The sequence below is a fragment of the Chiloscyllium plagiosum genome, unplaced genomic scaffold (genome assembly GCF_037043375.1).
Source record: "Chiloscyllium plagiosum isolate Xiang-an unplaced genomic scaffold, Cpla_swu_hap1 HiC_scaffold_3, whole genome shotgun sequence".
In the NCBI taxonomy this organism is placed as follows: domain Eukaryota; kingdom Metazoa; phylum Chordata; class Chondrichthyes; order Orectolobiformes; family Hemiscylliidae; genus Chiloscyllium; species Chiloscyllium plagiosum.
The window spans coordinates 441,331-462,188 of NW_028270141.1; the positions used below are offsets into that span (position 1 = coordinate 441,331).

General features: G+C 43.0%; 1 protein-coding gene and 1 pseudogene across 4 annotated transcripts in view; both read right to left on the bottom strand.

Annotated features, from left to right (window-relative positions):
* The window catches only part of garem2 (GRB2 associated regulator of MAPK1 subtype 2), a 322,420-nt gene that overhangs the window by 100,481 nt on the left and 201,081 nt on the right, over positions 1-20,858 (bottom strand). For 3 of the 4 annotated variants that reach the window (XM_087976894.1, XM_043675852.2, XM_087976896.1), the window contains one exon: positions 20,570-20,700. The exons of the other annotated variant lie outside the window; for it this stretch is intronic. In XM_087976894.1, the coding sequence (XP_087833020.1) occupies positions 20,570-20,700 (131 nt within the window). The remainder of the gene's footprint in view (positions 1-20,569; positions 20,701-20,858) is intronic. 4 annotated transcript variants of the gene reach the window in all.
* On the bottom strand, positions 5,835-6,843 carry LOC122540273 (malate dehydrogenase, mitochondrial pseudogene; annotated as a pseudogene).

Consider the following 20,858-nt stretch of genomic DNA (forward strand, 5'->3'; position numbering starts at 1 on the left):
TTAGCACCATGGGCCCTCACCTTACTCAGCAGCCTCCCGTGTGGCACCTTATCAAAGGCCTTTTGGAAGTCTAGATAGATAACATCCATTGGGTTTCCCTAATCTAACCTACTTTATCACTTCAAAGAATTCTAACAGGTTTGTCAGGCACGACCTCCCCTTACTAAATCCGTGCTGACTTGAAGTTGAACCTGCACTTCCAAGAATGTAGAAATCTCATCCTTAACGATGGATTCTAGAATTTTACCTACAATCATGGTTAGGCTAATAGGCCCATAATTTTCCATCTTTTGTCTTGATCCTTTCTTGAACAAGGGGGTTACAACAGCGATTTTCCAATCATCTGGGACTTTCCCTGATTCCAGTGACTTTTCAAATTTCACAACCAACACCTCCACTATTTCCTCAGCCACCTCCCTCAGAACTCTAGGATGTAGCCCATCGGAGCCAGGATCTTTATCGATTTTTAGATCTTTTAGCTTTTCTAGAACTTTCTCTTTTGTAATGGCTACCATACTCAACTCTGCCCCGGACACTCCTTGGAGTATTTTCTGGGGTGGAGAAGCAAATGATATTAGCTGAGAGTAAGTCAGTATATTTAGCGGGAGAGAGCTGACAGTGTGGTGATATGAAACCTACACTCGTGAGTGAACAGCAAAAGGCAATAGTTTTTTTTATTTCAAAAATATACTTTATTCATAAATATTTGATCTATACAATTGGACATGCCATCCTTCTGTAAACATTCCATTTCTTTGCGTATCGAAACAGGGTGATCATTCCTATTCACAGGTTGGTGCGATTACATTGAGCTGAGGCGCTAGTGGAGCCCAAATGACTGCGTGGGCCCCCTGTTCTTCTTAGGCAGGCAGATGTTAGACAGTGGTCTTTCCCCACCGCGCCTTGGCGGCAGCTGCCTAAAGCTTCAGCGCGTCCCCCAACACGTAGTCCTGGACCTTGGAATGTGCCAGTCTGCAACACTCAGTCGGGGTCAACTCCTTCAGCTGGAAGATCAACAGGTTTCGGACTGCCCAGAGAGCGTCCTTCACCAAGTTGATGATCCTCCAGGCGCAGTTGATGTTCGTCTCGGTGTGCGTCCCGGGGAACAGGCCGTAGAGCACGGAGTCCCGCGTCACAACGCTGCTCGGGATGAACCTAGACAAACACCACTGCATTCCTCTCCAGACTTCCTCTGCATAGGCACATTCCAGAAGGAGGTGTGTGACAGTCTCGTACCCCCCCGCAGCCACTTCGAGGGCAGCGTGCGGTGCGGCAGAGAGTCCGGGCGTGCATAAAGGATCTCACAGGCAGAGCCCTTCTCACCATGTCTTGGTGCTTGTTGGAAAGTTCTGGCGATGAGGCATTCTGCAAAATGGCTTTGACAGTCTGCTCAGTGAATAGCTCGACAGGATCCGCCCTATCCTTTTCCCGAAGGGTCTCAAGGACACTACGTGCTGACCACTTCCTGATGGACTTGTGGTCAAAGGTGTTTTTCTTCATAAACTTCTCCATGAAGGACAGGTGGTACGGAACGGTCCAACTACTCGGAGCGTTCCGCGGCAGCGAGGCCAGGCCCATCCTTCGCAACACCGGGGACAGGTAGAACCTCAGTACGTAGTGACACTTGATGTTTGCGTACCGGGGATCCACGCACAGCTTGATGCAGCCACACACAGAGTTGGCCATCAGGGTGAGGGTGGCATTGGGTGTGTTTTTTTCCCCATTGCACCGGTCTTTGTACATTACGTCTCTTCGGACCCGGTCCATCTTTGATCTCCACACGAAGTGGAAGATGGCCCGGGTGACTGCGGCGGCACAGGTTCTGTGGATAGGCCAGACCTGTGCCACGTATAACAATACTGAGAGTACCTCACACCTGATGACCAGGTTTTTTCCCGCGATGGAGAGCGACCGTTGCTCCCATCTGCCCAGTTTCTATCTCACCTTCCTGATCCGCTCCTCCCAGGTCTTGGTGCACGCCCCAGCCCCCCCGAACCAAATACCCAGCACCTTCAAGTGGTCAGTCCTGACGGTGAAGGGGATCGAGGATTGGTCGGCCCAGTTCCCGAAGAGCATGGCTTCGCTCTTGCCTCGGTTTACCTTGGCCCCCGAGGCCCGTTCGAACTGGTCACAGATGCACATGAGTCTGTGCACGGACAGCGGATCCGAGCAGAAAACGGCGAAATCATCCATGTACAGGGAGGCCTTAACCTGCAGACCCCCGCTGCCAGGAATAGTCACCCTCTCAGGCTCGCAACCTTCCTGATGAAAGGCAATAGTTATTTACAGCAAACGATAAGAGAAGACATCTTACTTGGAGCTCTATAGACCTTGGCTCCAAGTCCATGTGATCTGATGTCACGATGACATCTCTCCTTTAACACATGCTTAGTTGGTATACTTAGAATAAAAATTCAAGTTCCCTTACTGTGCAGAAAGTGGCAGCAAGATCAACATGAGTTGAGCTTATTACTGACCAATGAGAACACGAGGCCAGAACATCAATTTGGAAGAGAAGTGAATAAAACTGTTTGGACTATAATAATCTGGTAATTTATGTCATTTGATATGTGAATTTTGCTAAATGCAAATTTAAGAAAGGTAAAGCATTTTCTTTGGAGACCAGATATTTATGGTAGCTGAGAGATGAAGCAGAAAGTGGAAGTGCTCTGTAGTATCACCTGGACAGCTGAAGCATGCAGATGAAAACCACACTCTCACCACAAAGTTGCCCCATTTTGCCACATGGAGAGGTTGTTTCCTCTTATGGGAAAGTCTAGACAAGAAGGTATAATCTCCTAGTCTATCGATATCTATCAGTAAACTCTTTATTTCCTCATCACAGTCTGCTTTCCCACTTATCTTTACATAATTTTTGTTTTATTACACTCTATCTCTGCTTACAGATCATTTATAGAGATTGTAAATAGTTGAGATCTGAGAACTGAGACCTGCAGTACCCCACTAGTTACAGTTCACTATCTAGCAAAGGACCCGTTTATTCCCAACTCTCTGCTTTCTGTCAATCAGCCAATCCTCCATCCAAGCCAATACTCTAACCTTAACCCCCTGAGATCTAACTTTCAGATCAGTCTTTTATGCAACACCTTGTAAAATGCCTTCTGGATGTCTAGATATACCACATCCACCAGATTCCCACTATCCACGTTGCTGGTTACATCCTCAAAGAACTCCATGAAGTTTGTCAAACATGACTTACCCTTCATAAAACCATGCTGACACTGGCGAATTGAGCTTTTTTTCCCCAAGTGTTCAGTTTTGTGCTCCTTTATGATTGACTCCAGCAACTTCCCAACTACAGAGGTCAAACTAACTGGTCGACAGAAAATTATTAAAAATAGCTCAGAACTCAGCATTCAATTTTCATTTATTCCAGCTTTGGAAATCCTATCAGACAAAATTGTTCCAGCCACAGAACACATTTACATTAAGTCAAGCTGCAGGTGTCCTGTTGCTTACTTAAGTCTTGAAAATGTAATATGCATTCTAAGATTAAAAATCACACAACACCAGGTTATAGTCCAACAGGTTTTTTTTGGAGTATAAGCTTTCGGAGCGCTGGACCTTCGTCAGGTAGTTTGCGGGGCAGGATCATAGGACACAGAATTTATCATAAAAGATCAAAGTCACATACAACTGATGCAATATTGAATAAACCTAGATTGCTTTAAGCCTTTAATCACTTAGAACCAGGATCATGGGTTCATGTCACACTACAGGTGATCTCACTGTACACACTCTCATTCACACACACTTACACAGACTCACACACACACACACACCCAAACTCTCACTCACACGCATACCCTCTCACAGGCAAATACTCCATCACACTCGTGCAAACACTCTTTCAAGCACGCACACACACCCTCCCTTACACACACGCACACACAACCTCCCTCACACACACGCACACACACCCTCCCTCACACACACGCACACGCACCCTCCCTTACACACACGGACACACACCCTTACACACACGCACACACACCCTCCCTCACACACACGCACACACACCCTCCCTCACACACACGCACACGCACCCTCCCTTACACACACGGACACACACCCTCCCTTACACACACGCACACACACCCTCCCTCACACACACGCACACGCACCCTCCCTCACACACACGCACACGCACCCTCCCTCACACACACGGACACACACCCTCCCTTACACACACGCACACACACCCTCCCTCACACACACGCACACGCACCCTCCCTTACACACACACACACGCACCCTCCCTTACACACACGGACACACACCCTCCCTTACACACACGGACACACACCCTCCCTTACACACACGCACACACACCCTCCCTTACACACACGCACACGCACCCTCCCTTACACACACGCACACACACCCTCCCTTACACACACGCACACGCACCCTCCCTTACACACACGCACACGCACCCTCCCTTACACACACGGACACACACCCTCCCTTACACACACGCACACGCACCCTCCCTTACACACACGGACACACACCCTCCCTCACACACATGCACACACACCCTCCCTCACACACATGCACACACACCCTCCCTCACACACATGCACACGCACCCTCCCTCACACACACGCACACACACCCTCCCTCACACACATGCACACACACATATAGTCTAAGGGGTGAATTTACATTTGCAGATACATTCTATTTTGTTCAAAAAGCATACACTCTGAAGGCAGTCAGTCCATGTGTGACATTTTATCAATTCCTACTTTGGAAATAGAATCAGTCTGACTCAAGATTGGGATAAGGCTCTAACCTCACATCTTTAATGATTGTCTGAGATGCAATGTCATTTTTTAAAATTAAACCTTAAGTTGTCTCGGGAATGTGAATTGAAAAAAGCTCTGGGATTTACATAGAACAAAAGCACAGGAACAGCTCGCCCCACCCCCCCCTCCCAAACAAGCCTACACCAGTCCATATCCTTCATCTAAATCTGCTGCCTATTTTCTAAGGATCTGTATCCTTTTGCTCCCTGCCCATTCATGCATCTTCTAGATACATCTTAAATGACATTATTGTCTGGCCCCTACCACTTCCACTGGCAATGCATTCCAGACACCCACCACCCTCTGCATGAAGAACTTTCCATGTATATCTCCCCTAAACCTTTCTCCTCTCACTTTGAACTCGTGACCCCTGGTAATTGAGTCCTCCACTCTGAGAAAACATTTCTAGGTACCTCTTAATGAATCAAAACTTGCATCACCATTCTAAGTGATTAAAGACTTAACAGCAATCTAGGTTTGTTCAATACATTGCTTCAGTTATATGACACTTTGATCTTTTACTATAAATTCTGTGACCTATAGCTACCTGACGAAGGAGCAGTGCTCCAAAAGCTTGTACTTCCAAATTAACCTATTGGACTATAACCTGATGTTGTGTGATTTTCAACCTTGTCCATCCCAGTCCAACAATGGCATCTCCACATCATATTACAAGATTGACTGGTCTTCATTGGAAGAAATAAAATCTGCATATGATGTTGAAAAACAGCACTAGTAATATAATGAGCTTAGAGATCTGTTATGGCAAACTGAGGTTTAAAAACTGCTAGCAAACAGACAGGCATGTGGCACTGACCAGAGCCACTTGTGTTGAGATGTTTACAACAGGTTGGAGTCTTCCTGTTCTGTACACATCAATGCAACCACTCATCCACTTCCTGTTCTGTACACATCAATGCAACCACTCATCCACTTCCTGTTCTGTACACATCAATGCAACCACTCATCCACTTCCTGTTCTGTACACATCAATGCAACCACTCATCCACTTCCTGTTCTGTACACATCAATGCAACCACTCATCCACTTCCTGTTCTTCACAATGTCCTCTTCTTTCTTGACTGAGCCTGCTAATACACCCATAGACGCAGCTCTAAGCTTCTCTTCAAAAGCCAATAGTTTTCCTCTTCCAAGATCCTTCTCAATACCATTTTTCCTGAGCAGCAGAGGTACAGAGAAATACAGCATTTCAGTTTCTTCAGATCTGACTAATGAACATTCTGCCACTCCTTCTTTAACATTCATAGCATCAATAAGAAGATAAATCTCACAACAGCAGAACCTGCTGCGGTCTTGGCTATAACTACCTCTGTCCCAGCCTCCTGAATATTGCCAGTTGGGGCATCCAGCTGGTCCTGGGAAATTCCACTTTAGGATTACACTGAGAAATCAGAGAAACGATGGTCTGTCCAGAATGGACTCCAACTACTGGGACAGACACACATGCTGAGGTGCAATGTCTTTCAGTTCACCAATTAATGTGCTGGATCTGACCACATCCAGGCTTGTCATGCCAAAGATTTTGTTTGTGTTGTAGACACCAAGTTTTTGAAAACTTCTGATATGGTTAGTCTGCTAGAGGTCACAGGATTGGAGATGATACAGATTGCGGCCTTTGTTAAAACTACAACGATTGCAGCATTAGTATTTAATAGATCATCTCGAGTCATGCCACATTTCTGAGGTATTCCAGCTGGAATGAAAACCAGCTCACATCCTTTCAAGGCATCAGCGAGCTGTTTGGCACCCAATTTACAGTAACCTTTGCCCTGATCTCAGTGTGACCAAGATAAGCTGCAATATCAGGTGTGAGAGCAGTATTATAGAGCAAGAGGTCACTCACAAGAGGGCTGTTCTTCTGTAGCAAAGAAAAAGGCCATGCAATGCAACCTGAGGGTCTTGATACTGTTGCCTTGTCACAGTTCTGCAAGGAAACAGAGAAAATCCAGCTAAATGCCACAGCAGCAGGTCTTGTGACAGAGCAGAACATATAGAGCAGCAGCCAATGCCACAACAATGGAGACTTCAATAAACTCCAGCCAATGAACTCTCCATAGGGCACACCCTAACCTACTGGGCCCAGACCATCTGCCAATCCTTGAACAACCTCCTTCTGTTCCTTATGGTCTACATGCATCAACCAACAGATCAGTTCTACACAGAACACCATTACAAGAGCATCATCTAAAGGCATGACATGGAAAAAGTTGACACAGCTATTGGATTTGAATTAAAATAATGTTTCTATACTTACATGTTTAATGCAAATGTTACATTATCAGGATCTTGCATCCAGACAATAAAAAAATGGGCTTTAGACTCTGCTTTAATTCACCTTGGAATGATCCATTTTTATCATAAGCAGCAAAAAGAACTTTAAACAAGCAAAGATAGGAAAAGAATATTTGCAGTTAGTTGACAGCAGCACCAAAGAGACCTTCAGGAACATTTAATTTATTGCAAATTGGAAGAATCTCCAAACCAGCTTGTCTTCTGTAGTACAGCAAAGAAAGAGGTCTTTGATCCATTTTTCCCCGTGTCAGCTCTCCAATTAATCCCATACCCATGTTCTTTCTACATAGACTCGAACAACTTTCCCCTTCATCTCCTTTTCAATTACTCAATTTTCAATTGGAAATTACAGAGCCTACTTTCCCACTTTGAAAGTCATGCATATCAGATAACAAGAAATTATTGTTTTAATCTTTATCTTCATTCCAACTCTTTATCTTCGTTAATTATTTTAAATCTGTAACCCCTGGCCATTTACCCTTCTACCACATTCTCCTTCTTTATTTGGTCCTTCTTGATTTTGAGTACCTTTAACAAACCTCCTCTTCTCTGGTCTAAGAGCAACAATCACAGTTCCTGTAATTATTGAAGTTTTTCATTTTGAGTTTCATTCCAGTACATCTCCACTGCAATCTCCTTGACACCCTTTCTATGGTATGGTGTGCAGAATTCGCCACAATCCTCCAGCTGAGGCCTAACCTGGGTTTTACATCATGATGATGTTTATTTGTATTCTATCTGGTGTATTGTTCTTTGGTTGCAGCAGTACATGTCTGTCTGCGAATAGCCACACTTTTATTTTTAATGAAGTAAATTGATTCGAATATAGATAAGTGTGAGGTCTTGCATTTTGGAAAGTCACTTCAAGGTAGGAGTTTCATGGTGAATGAGAGGGCCTTAAGGAGTGTAGTAAACAGAGGGATCTTGGAGTTCAGGTTCATAGTTTTCTGAAAGTGGAGTCACAGGTAGACAGGCCAGTGAAGGCAGCTTTTGGCACACTGGCCTTCATTGGCCAGGGCATTGAATATAGAAGTTGGGTAGTTATGTTGCAGTTACACTGGACATTGGTCAGGCCACAGTTGGAATACTGTGTTCAATTTTGGTCACCTTACTATAAGAAGGATATTATTAAACTGGAAAGAGTGCAGAAGAATTTTACAAGGATGTTGCCAGGACTCAACCGTCTGAATTATTGGGAGAGGTTGGATAGGTGAGGACATTTTTCTTTAGAGTGTAGGTGACCTTGTGGAGGTGTAGAGGGCATGGATAGTGTGAATGCACTCAGTCTTTTTCCCAGGGTTGGGGAATTAAGGACGAGAGGGTATCAGTTTAAGGTTAGAGGGGAAAGAACAAAAGGAAAGCGGAGGGGCAACTTTCTTTTTACACAAGAGGGTGGTATGCATATGGAATGAACTGCTAGAGGAAGTGGTTGAGGCAGGTACATTACCAACACTTAAAAGGCACTTGGACAAATACATAGATAGGAAAGGATTAGAAGGATATGGGCCAAGTGCAGGGAAATGGGGTTAGTGTGGACATTTTGGTCAGTACGGACCAGTTTGGGCCAAAGGATGTGTCTCCCTGCTGTAGTACTGTATGACTCGAACAATGATCAACATTATGCAACAGTTCACAAGTATTACAATATGTTTTCAACAGAGAAAACGGCATAATGTATAAATGCATGCTCTCTGCTGTCACATTTTTAGAACATAGAACTTAAAACAATACAGCACAGAACAGGCTCTTTGGCCCTTGATGTTGCGCCGACCTGTGAACTAACTAAGCCCATCATATACTATCCCATCATCATCCATGTGCTTATCCAAGGGTTGTTTAAATGCCCCTAATGTGGCTGAGTTAACTACATTGGCAGGTAGGGCATTCCACGCCCTTACCACTCTCTGAGTAAAGAACCTGCCTCTGACATCTGTCTTAAATCTATCATCCCTCAATTTGCAGCTATGTCCCCTCTTACAATTCAACATCATCATCCTATGAGAAAGGATGGACAATGCGAGTCTATCTAATCCTCTGCTCATTGTGTATGTTTCTATTAAATTCCCTCTTAGCCTTCTTCTCTCGAATGAGAACAGACTCAAGTCCCTCGGCCTTTCCTCATAAGACCTTCCCTCCAGACCAGGCAACATCCTGGTAAATCTCTTCTGCACCTTTTCCAATGCTTCCACATCCTTCCTGTAATGGGGCAACCAGAACTGTACACAATATACCAAGTGTGACCACACTAGCATTTTGTATAGTTGCAGCATGACATCATGGCTCTGGAACTCAATCCCTCTACCAATGAAACCTAACACACCGTATGCCTTCTTAACAGCACTATCAACCTGGGTGGCAACTTTCAGGGACCTGTGTACATGGACACCAAGATCCCTCTGCACATCCACACTACCAAGAATCTTTCCATTGGCCCAGCATTCTGCCTTTCTGTTATTCTTCCCAAAGTGCATCACCTCACATTTAGCTGCATTGAACTCAGCTCAATTCTGCAGTTTATCCAAGTGTCCCTGCAACTTGCGACATTCTTCCACACTGTCCACTACTCCACCGATGTTAGTGTCATCTGCAAACTTACTAACCCATCCACCTATGCCTGCATGCAAGTCATTTATAGCAGTGGTTAAACAGTGGACAAACAGCAGTGGTCCAAAAACAGATCCTTGTGGTATACCACTATTAACCAGACTCCAGGCTAAATATTTTCCATCAACCACCACTCGCTGCCTTCTTACAGAAAGCCAGTTTCGAATCCAAACTGCTAAATCACCCTCAATCCCATGCCTCTGCATTTTCTCCAAAAGCCTACCATGTGGAACCTTAACAAAGGCTTTACTGAAGTCCATGTACACCACGTCAACTACCTTACCCTCATCCACAAGCTTGGTCACCTTCTCAAAAAACTCAATGAGGTTTGTGAGACATGGCCTGCCCTTGACGAAACCATGTTGACTATCTCCAATCAAATTTTTTGCTTGCTAGATGATTATCTCTTATAATCCTTTCCAAAACTTTTCCTCCAACAGATGTAAGGCTCACTGGTCTATAATTATTTGGGTCATCTCCACTGCCTTTCTTGATCAAGGGCACAACGTTTGCAATCCTTCAGTTCTCTGGTACTAAATCTGTTGACAATGACGACTCAAAGATCAAGGCCAAAGGCTCTGCTATCTCCTCCACAGCTTCCTACAGAATCCTCGGATAAATCTCATCCGGCTCAAAGGACTTATCTACTTTCAGACCTTCTAGAATTGATAACACCTCCTCCTTACTAACTTCAATCCTTTCTAGTCTAATAGCCCTTATCTGAGTCTTCTCCTCTACAATACTCTCTTTTTCCTGAGTGAAAGCAGATAAGAAATATTTGTTTAGTATCTCTCCAATCTCCACAGGGTCCACACACAACTTCCCATTTTTGTCTTTGACTGGCCCTATTCCTGCCCCAGTCATCCGTTTATTCTTCACAAACCTATAGAAAGTTTTAGGGTTCTCCTTTATTCTATTTGCTAAAGACTGCTCATGTCCTCTGTTTGCTCTTCTTAACTCTCTCTTTAAATCCTTCCTAGCTGATCTGTAACTCTCCATCGTCTCATCTGAACCATCTTGCCTCATCGACACATAAGCCTTTCTCTTCTGCTTAAGAGATACAATTTCTTTAGTAAACCACAGTTCCCTTACCTTATCACTTCCTCCCTGCCTGACAGGGACATACCTATCAAGGACATGCAATATCTGTTCCTTAAACCAGCTCCATGTTTCGATTGGCCCATCCCCTGTATTTTCTACCCCATTCTATGCACACTAAGTCTTGCCTAATTGCATTACAATTGCCCTTGCCCCATCTATAACTCTTATCCTGTGGCACATACCTATCCCTTTCCATTGTTAAACTGAACATAATTGAATTATGGTCACTCTCTCCAAAGTGCTCGCCTACCATTAAATCAAACACCTGGCCTGGTTCATTACCAAGTACCAGACCCAGTGATGCCTCCCCTCTTGTTAGCCCTTCGACATACTGTGTCAGGAAACCCTCCTGCACATATTGGACAAAAACTGATCCATCCGACATACTAGAGTTATGGCATTTCCAGTCAATGTTGGGGAAGTTAAAATCCCCCATGATAACCACCCTGTTCCTTTCACTCCTACTCAGAATCGTTTTGCCAATCATCTCCTCCACATCTCTGGAACTTTGCAGAGGCCTATAAAAAACTCCCAGTAGTATCTTCTCCTTTTCGGTTTATAACCTCCGTCCATACCACCTCAGTATACAAATCCTCATCAAAAGTTCTTTCAACCACCGTTATACTGTCCTTGACTAACAAAGCCACCTTCCCTGATCTTAATGAAAGATCTAAACCCTGGAACCTAAAACATCCAGTCCTGACCCTGCTCTATCCATGTCTCTGAAATGGCCACAGCATCAAAGTCCCAGGTACCCATCCATGCTGCAAACTCAGCTACCTTATTCTGGATACTCCTGGCGTTGGAGTAGATGCACATCAAACCACCTTGCTGTCTGCCAGCATGTGACCATTGAAATCCTGTCCCTGTACATCCACTCACATCCTTCTATGCACTGGAACTATAGCACAGGTTCCCATCCCCCTGCTGAGCTCGTTTAAACCCACCTGAATTTTGTATTGTAAAATTAATGAGACAGTAGATTGGACTGATTCATTTCAAGGAAACTTGCTCCTGAAGATAGAAAAGAAATAATGTGCATCTGCTGCCCCTCCGTTGATTGGCAGGTACTCTTCTTTGAAATAGAGGAAATAGTTATCTATGTGTCAGCGAAAAGAGAAGTAGTTCATTCTAACAGCAAGTCTATTACGAATGTGTGATTAGGTTTCAAAAGCTTCATCATAGGTTATCTATTGCTCCAAGAATGGACAAAACTTGTAGAAACTGAAAATAATAGATTATAACTTTGATGTGGTGTTTTGTTTGCTTACATATGTAATATATGTTAAATCAGCAGTAAAATGTCATTAGGCTAGTGAGAGTTTGAATCTCACCATGATAGATGGTGAACTTTGAATTCAATAAAAATTTAAAATAAAAACTAACCTAATGTTCAGTTTAGAGAATGTTCACTAGATTAATTCCAGAAATGAAAAGCTTGTCTTATGAACAGAGACTGAGCAGTGCAGGTCTGTACTCACTGTCAGAAGTCACACGACACCAGGTTATAGTCCAACAGGTTATCTTGAAATCACAAGCTATTGAAGCACTGACCATTTGTCAGGTGAAGTGGCTCCAAGAGCTTGTGATTTCAAATAAACCTGTTGTACTATAACCTAGTGGCCTGCGTCTTCAGATCTTGTCCACCCCAGTCCAACACCAGCACCTCCACATCATGGCTAAACTCACCCCAGTTTATAAGAAAGAGAGGAGATATAATTGAGGTATATATGATGCTAAAGGGGATTAACAAATTAGATGTTGAGTGGATGGTTCCCCTTGTGGAGAAATCTAGAATGTGAAGTCATAGGTTTCGACTATGGAGTTGCAGAATCAAAGAAAAAAGTATTGTGAACCTGTGGAATTCACTCCCTCAGAGTATGGTGGATGTCAACACACTGAATAAATTTAAGGAGGAGATAGATTTTTTTAACTAGTAATGGTTTAAAGGAAGTGGGCAGGAAGTTGAAGCCAAGGTCAGAATAGCCATAACCATATTAAATGGCAGAGCAAGCTCAAGGGGCTGAATAGCCTACTCCTGCTCCTAGTCATTATGGACTTATAGCAACCATGTAACCACTTTTGATTGTTTTTTTGCAACAATCTGGTTCACTAATGTACTTTATGGAAAGAAATTTACTATATTTACAGAAAGAAATTCACTATCTTTACCTGGTAATGGACTGGTCTGTGAATCTAGACCCATAGTAAAGTGGTTGACTCTTAATTACTCTATAGGCAGTTAGGAATGAGCAATAAATACTGAGCTAGCTGGCGAAACCCATATCCCATGAATGATTAAAAGACTCTCTCACTATTCACAAAGTGCATTGTGAATCCATTAAGTGACAAATCTCCCATACTCACAAAAACACATGGGTCAGGTGTGCATTTGGCAAACTGCCAAGGTGTGCGGATCAGGTTTCCCTGAACTCAAATGGACATTTGGCCCTATGCATCTATTTACAATGCTGATGATCTCGAAAGCCTTTTAACAGCCTTCTCAATTTGTCTCAGATTCAAAGCTGAGTGAGGTAATCTCCCATGTGTTTGCTTCTAAAATTGTACTGTTTAGTTTATTTTGTCCCTCTTTATTCTACCTGCCAAAATGAATCTCTTCTCTATTGAGATCGTACAGGATTGACAGTAAATTAGTGTGATACTGAATGAAATCCATACTTGTTTTGGATACTTGTGGGGGGGATGACTTACCAGGGGTAAGTAACGGGGCTCAGGTCTCTGGCACGGAGCCTGTCCCCGTTACTCAGAAGGGAAGGGTGAAGAAGAGCAGAGCAGTAGTAATTGGGGACTCGATAGTTAGGGGCACAGATAGGCGGTTTTGTGGGAACGAGAGAGACTCACGATTGGTATGTTGCCTCCCAGGTGCAAGGGTACGTGATGTCTCTGATCGTGTTTTCCGGGTCCTGGAGGGGGAGGGGGAGCAGCCCGAAGTTGTGGTCCATATTGGCACCAACGACATAGGTAGGAGGAGTGCCGAGGATGTTAGACAGACTTTCAGGGAGCTAGGTTGGAAGCTCAGAGTTAGAACGAACAGAGTTGTTGTCTCTGGTTTGTTACCCGTGCCACGTGATAGAGATTCGAGGAATAGGGAAAGAGAACACTTAAATGCGTGGCTACAGGGATGGTGCAGGAGGGAGGGATTCCGGTTTTTGGATAACTGGGGTTCTTTCTGGGGACGGTGGGACCTCTATAAACAGGATGGTCTACACCTGAACCTGAGGGGCACCAGTATCCTTGGGGGGAGGTTTGCTAGTGCTCTTGGGGGGGGTTTAAACTAACTCTGCAGGGGCATGGGAACCCAGATTGTAGCTTCAGGGTGCAGGGCCTGGAGTGTAGGGAGGTTAGGAACATGGCATCAATTTCCAAGGAGGGTGTCTGTAAACAGGAAAGTGGCTTGAAGTGTGTATACTTCAATGCAAGAAGTATACGAAATAAGGTAGGTGAACTTGCAGCGTGGGTTGGTACCTGGGACTTCGATGTTGTGGCTATTACGGAGACATGGCTAGAACAGGAACAGGATTGGCTGTTGCAGGTTCCAGGATTTAAATGTTTTAGTAGGGTCAGAGGTGGGGGTAAAAGAGGGGGAGGTGTGGCATTGCTTGTCAAAGATAGTATTACAGTGGTGGAAAGGACGATGGATGAGGACTTGCCATCTGAGGTAGTTTGGGCTGAGGTTCGGAATAGGAAAGGTGAGGTCACCCTGTTAGGAGTCTTTTACAGGCCTCCCAATAGTCCTAGAAACGTAGAAGAAAGGATAGGGAAGGTGATTCAGGAGATGAGTGACAGTAATAGGGTGGTGGTTATGGGGGACTTTAACTTTCCTGATATTGATTGGGAAAGCTATAGCTCAAGTTCGTTAGATGGGTCAGTGTTTGTTCAATGTGTGCAGGAGAGTTTCCTGACACAATATGTAGACAGGCCAACAAGAGGTGAGGCCATACTGGATTTGGTTCTGGGTAACGAACCAGGCCAGGTGTTAGAATTAGAGGTAGGTGAGCACTTTGGGGATAGTGACCATAATTCGGTGATTTTTACTCTCGTGATGGAGAGGGATAAGTGTGTACTACAGGGCAAGAGTTATAGCTGGGGTCAGGGAAATTATGATGCGGTGAGGCATGACTTAGGATGTGTGGCTTGGAAAAGTAGGCTCCAAGGCAAGAGTGTAAATGATATGTGGAGCTTGTTCAAGAAGCAACTATTGAGTGTCCTTGATAATTATGTACCTGCCAGGCAGGGAGGAAAGGGTCGTGTGAGGGAGCCGTGGTTTAATAAGGAATTGGAATCCCTTGTTAAATGGAAGAGGGCGGCCTATCTCAAGATGAGACGTGAAGGTTCAATTGGGGCGATTGAGAGTTATAGGGTAGCCAGGAAGGACCTGAAGAGAGAGCTAAGAGCAGCAAGGAGGGGACATGAAAGGTCCTTAGTCGGTAGGATTAGGGAAAACCCTAAGGCTTTCTATAGGTATGTTAGGAATAAAAGAATGACTAGGGTAGGAATAGGTCCAGTCAAGGATAGTAGTGGGAAGTTGCGTGTGGAGGCGGAAGAGATTGGGGAGACACTGAATGAATACTTTTCTTCAGTATTTACTCAGGAACAGGGCATTGTCGTCGATGTGAATACTGAGTCACAAATAAGTAGAATGGATGGCTTTGAGGTATGTAGAGAAGAGGTGTTGGAAATCCTGGAAAAGGTGAAAATAGATAAGTCCCCTGGGCCTGATGGCATTTATCCTAGGATTCTCTGGGAAGCAAGGGAGGAGATTGCAGAGCCATTGGCCTTGATTTTTATGTCCTCTTTGTCTACAGGAGTAGTGCCAGAAGACTGGAGGATAGCAAATGTGGTTCCCTTGTTCAAAAAGGGGAGCAGGGATAACCCTAGTAACTATAGGCCGGTGAGTCTCACTTCTGTTGTGGGCAAAGTCTTAGAGAGAATTGTAAGGGATAGGATTTATGCACATCTGGATAGGAATAATGTGATCAAGGATAGTCAGCATGGTTTTGTGAAGGGCAGCTCGTGCCTCACAAACCTTATTGAATTCTTTGAAAAGGTGACGAAGGAGGTTGATGAGGGGAAAGCGGTAGATGTGGTATATATGGATTTTAGTAAGGCGTTTGATAAGGTTCCCCATGGTAGGCTACTGCAGAAAATACGGAGATATGGCATTGAGGGTGAGTTGGAGGTTTGGATTAGGAATTGGCTGGATGGAAGAAGACAGAGGGTAGTAGTTGATGGCAAAGTTTCTTCATGGAGTGCCGTCACTAGCGGTGTTCCGCAAGGATCTGTTTTGGGACCATTGCTGTTTGACATTTTTATAAATGACCTGGAAGAGGGGTTAGAAGGTTGGGTGAGCAAGTTTGCGGATGATACGAAAGTCGGAGGAGTTGTTGACAGTGAGGAAGGATGTGGCAGGTTACAGCAGGATATAGAGAAGCTGCAGAGCTGGGCAGAAAGGTGGCAAATAGAATTCAATGTAGCTAAATGTGAGGTGATTCACTTTGGGAAGAATAACAAAAAGATGGGGTACTGGGCTAATGGTCGGATACTTGGTAGTGTGGATGAGCAGAGGGATCTTGGTGTCCATGTACACAGCTCTCTGAAAGTTGCCACCCAGGTAAATAGTGCGGTGAGGAAGGCATATGGCGTACTGGCTTTTATTGGTAGAGGAATTGAGTTCCGGAGTCCTGAGGTCATGATGCAGTTGTATAAAACTCTGGTGCGGCCGCATCTGGAATATTGTGTGCAGTTTTGGTCGCCATACTATAGGAAGGATGTGGAGGCACTGGAACGGGTGCAGAGGAGGTTTACCAGGATGTTGCCTGGTATGGAAGGAAGATCGTATGAGGATAGACTGAGACACTTGGGGCTGTTTTCATTCGAGAAAAGAAGGTTTAGGGGTGACTTGATTGAGGTGTACAAGATGATTAGGGGGTTAGATAGGGTTGACAGTGTGAACCTTTTCCCGCGTATGGAGTCGGGTATTACAAGGGGGCATAGCTTTAAATTAAGGGGGGGTAGATATAGGACTGAAGTTAGGGGTAGGTTCTTCACTCAGCGAGTCGTAAGTTCATGGAATGCCCTGCCAGCAGCAGTGGTGGACTCTCCCTCTTTATGGGCATTTAAGCGGGCATTGGATAGGTATATGGAGGATAGTGGGTTAGTATAGGTTAGGTGGGCTTGGATCGGCGCAACATCGAGGGCCAAAGGGCCTGTACTGCGCTGTATTCTTCTATGTTCTATGTTCTATATTATATATGCATGAGGGACAATTGGTGTATCATGTGTTCCCAGACAAGTGCTGTGCTTGAAGAAAGCACGGGCCTGAGAATTGGCACTATGGTGCGATCTCCAAATCCACTCTTGTTCAGTGTTCTTCTTTCCCCTCAGCTCAGGATTAACAAACTTACCCTTGGGTTCAAAGTTGGATAAAGAAAATTCTTCTCTGAATAATAAAGATCATGTGGACTCATTTGTCGGATTAAACCTGTGTCTATAATTAACAATTTTTATTTATTCAGAGTAATGTGGGCATTATTAGCTAAGTAAGCATTTATTGCCCATTGCCAATTGTCCCTGAGAAGGTGATATTGAGTTGTCTTCTCAAATCACTGTAGTTCTTGAGCGTACTTACATCCAGAGTGCAAGGAATGGAATTTCATAGTTCCAACTCAGGATAGTGTGGGCTTGGAGATGAAGTCACAGGTCATGGTGTTCTCATACATCTGCTATCCTTGTCCTTCTGGTTGGTAAAGGTCACATGTTTGAAAGGCACTTTCTCAGGAGTATCAAGGAAGGGGCTGTGGTACTCCTTGTAAATGGTACACACAGCTGACACCATGCATCACTGGTGGAGGAAGTGAATATTTAAGCTAGTAGATCAACTTCATTGTCCTTGATGGCGTCAAGCTCCTTAAATATTGTTGGAGCTGCATTCAGCCATTCAAATGCACAGTCTTCTATCATACTCCTGACTTATACTTTGTAGGCAGTGGACAATCTTTGTGTAGCTATGACATGAGTTGTTAACCACAGAATTCTCAGCTTCTGATCTGCTCTAGTGACCTCAGTATTATGTAGGTAGCCCAGTTCGGTTTTGGGTCTATGGAAATTTTCAAAATATTGATGGGGCACTCAGTAATAGCAATATCACAGAATGTCATCAATGTAAATTCCTGTATTTTAACTATATTTTAAAAAGTACGAAAAGTCACTTAGCTGGCTAAACAAGAACTCCAACCAGATTCATGGGAAATGGGTACTTCATATTGCTTCACTATTATTTAAAACTGCACTCATCACCACAATTATTGAAAAGGTTGTCTGTATTATTTAATTTTAAAGCATCATTTCTGTAATATTCTAGTTTTGTTTTGCTTTACAATATGATCTTCATTTTCTAATATAGCATACAAAAATAAGGAGGAATTATACGTACATCCATTGAACAACACACAGGAACATAAAGACTCATGGGAATACCATGTAGATTTATATACGTACTCAGATGTGTATCAATACAAGAGCAAACACATATATATAGGGATACAAAGGGGAGTATCAGTAATCCATGGGTTTGGTCACTGTTACTTACTATAAATAAAATACTGATGGCATTTTTTTTAAAAATCCTTTAAATCTTGGCAAGATTTCAATAGGACTTCTGTAATGACTGAATAACTTTGAAGGAATTTTTCTCTGTTTATAACCATCTCCTCACTTCACACACAATGTTCGCATGCTAATATATTTGAGAAAATGTATTCAATCCAACGTACAAAGTTTTGAAAACTTGACAATTCAAAAATAAAACAACCAGTACCAACTTTGGCCACAATGTGGAAGGTGTATGAAGAGAGTATATTTATTTATATTTCATTGATTTCTAGGATAGTTATGAGTGGATGGGATCATTTTTCAAAGTTCAGCTTGTAATAGGCTCACATGACATAGGACAAGAATGGTTACAATGGGAAAGCAAAAGATACACGAACATGACATGACATGGAGAAAACAAGGCATACTTACAGGAAGGCAGACACTAAAATTTATTTGTGTGTAGAAGAGGCAAATTACTATCTAGAAACACTTAGGGTGAGTGAAAATGTTTGAAGGCACTACATGCATGCAATAAACAAGGGTAAGAAAATGCAAACTGTCCAATCTGAACACAAATGGTTAGCAAAATGTAGCTACGTCTTACTTTTAATTATTTAAGAGCACAATTGGGAGGATATAATACACCAACTACCAAAACAAATTTTAGTACAGCATCTAATTGCACTGGTGAAGAGTTGGATTGTATGTTAAGTACACAGTTACTCAAACCCTTACTTAACCCCTTTTTTTCACTCTTTGTATTAACTTGAAAAAGAAGTGTCTGTCAACTTCTGAATTATTATGGGATTTAGAAGCTCTTTGTAGAAAAAATATTTACATGAGGACATGTGCAGGAGTTTGAATGACTTCTTGATAAATACGTTGAATACTGTATACTCATTAAATTGAAACTGACTGCCCTGCATAGACTATAAATATGGCCCACAACTCAGTCTGTGCACTTACTGCAAAACAAAACACACATCTCAGCCTTTTTCAAAAAACATTTAGATTTTTCAATAAACAGTACAAAGGATTCTACACAGAGACTGGCATCTTAATGAGAGAGTTCTGTGGAGTTTTGCTAATGTGGCTTTTCATTCTGTACTCCAGCAATGAAAAGACTCCTATATTCGTGAGCAAAGAGTGGGATATCCACTTAAAGTGGTAACAGTAAATATATCATTCTCAAAACTAATTTAGAGGAAACTAATCAACAACAGAGCCAGCATGTGCTATTTGTCCAAATATTCACTCATCATCCTCAAAGTGTTCGAATTATTAAATGAATAGGAAAAGAAAAATCTTTGACAGGTTGATTTTAATGGAGAATAACTGACACAACCAAAACTAATCAACATTACTTTGCCATTTCACAAGTTGTTAAAAATAATCCCTAATGGGGTGTGGGCAATGCAGCCAAGGCTAGCATGTGCAGTTCATCCCTAATCACCCTTGAGAAGGTTATAATGAAATGTGTCCTTGAATTACTGCAGTCCATCTAGTGTAAGTACACCACAATGCTGTTAGGAAAGGAGTTTCAGGATTTTGATCCGGCAACAATGAAAAGTAGTTTCAAACAAGGATGGTATAATGACTTGGAGGGGAACTGCAGGAACCTGGTGGTGTTCCAATGTGTCTGCCACTCTGTCCTTCCAGCAGATGGTAGCAGTTATGGGTTTAAAAGATACTTTTGAGAGAGCCTGGGTGAATTACTGCCATACATCTTGTAAATAATACACACCGCTGCCTCTGTATTTTTCAATTTCTAGTCAACAGTAACATTTAGGATATTGATTGGGGATTTAATGATGGCAATAATGTTGAATGTCAAGGAGAGATAGTTAGATTCCCACCTGTTGGAGGTCATTGCCTGGTCCTTGTGTAGCTTGAATGCCACTTGCAACTAATCTACTCAAGTCAAGACAGAAGTTTAGGCATTGAAATTGATTAATTTAATATAGGCTTCTATTATTTACAAGAAAAAAAGATGCTTTCCAGTAATAAGATATATTGCTTTTAGCACTATTTTCTCTCATGATTAAACGCACAAAAAATCCCAAATTCTTCCTGAAAAGATAAATCTCACTTTTCACATCACTGACCTTTACGCTGAATGTTATTGCCTCCATAACGAAAACACGGTCTGGAAAAACATTGGCCACTTCCTCAACACTGTTAAAATACTGCACAGGCTCCCTGACATCTCGATCCTGATCCAGCAATTTAAACTTTCCTAGGAACAGAACCACAAAGGTTGAATGAAAATATGAAATTAGAATCACATTGCTGATAAATTTCACTGATATCTTTCAAAACAAAGATGTGGTTTTTGACAATAGCTGGGGTTTAGTTATGCAATAATAAAAATTATGAAAAGGTATTGATAGATTA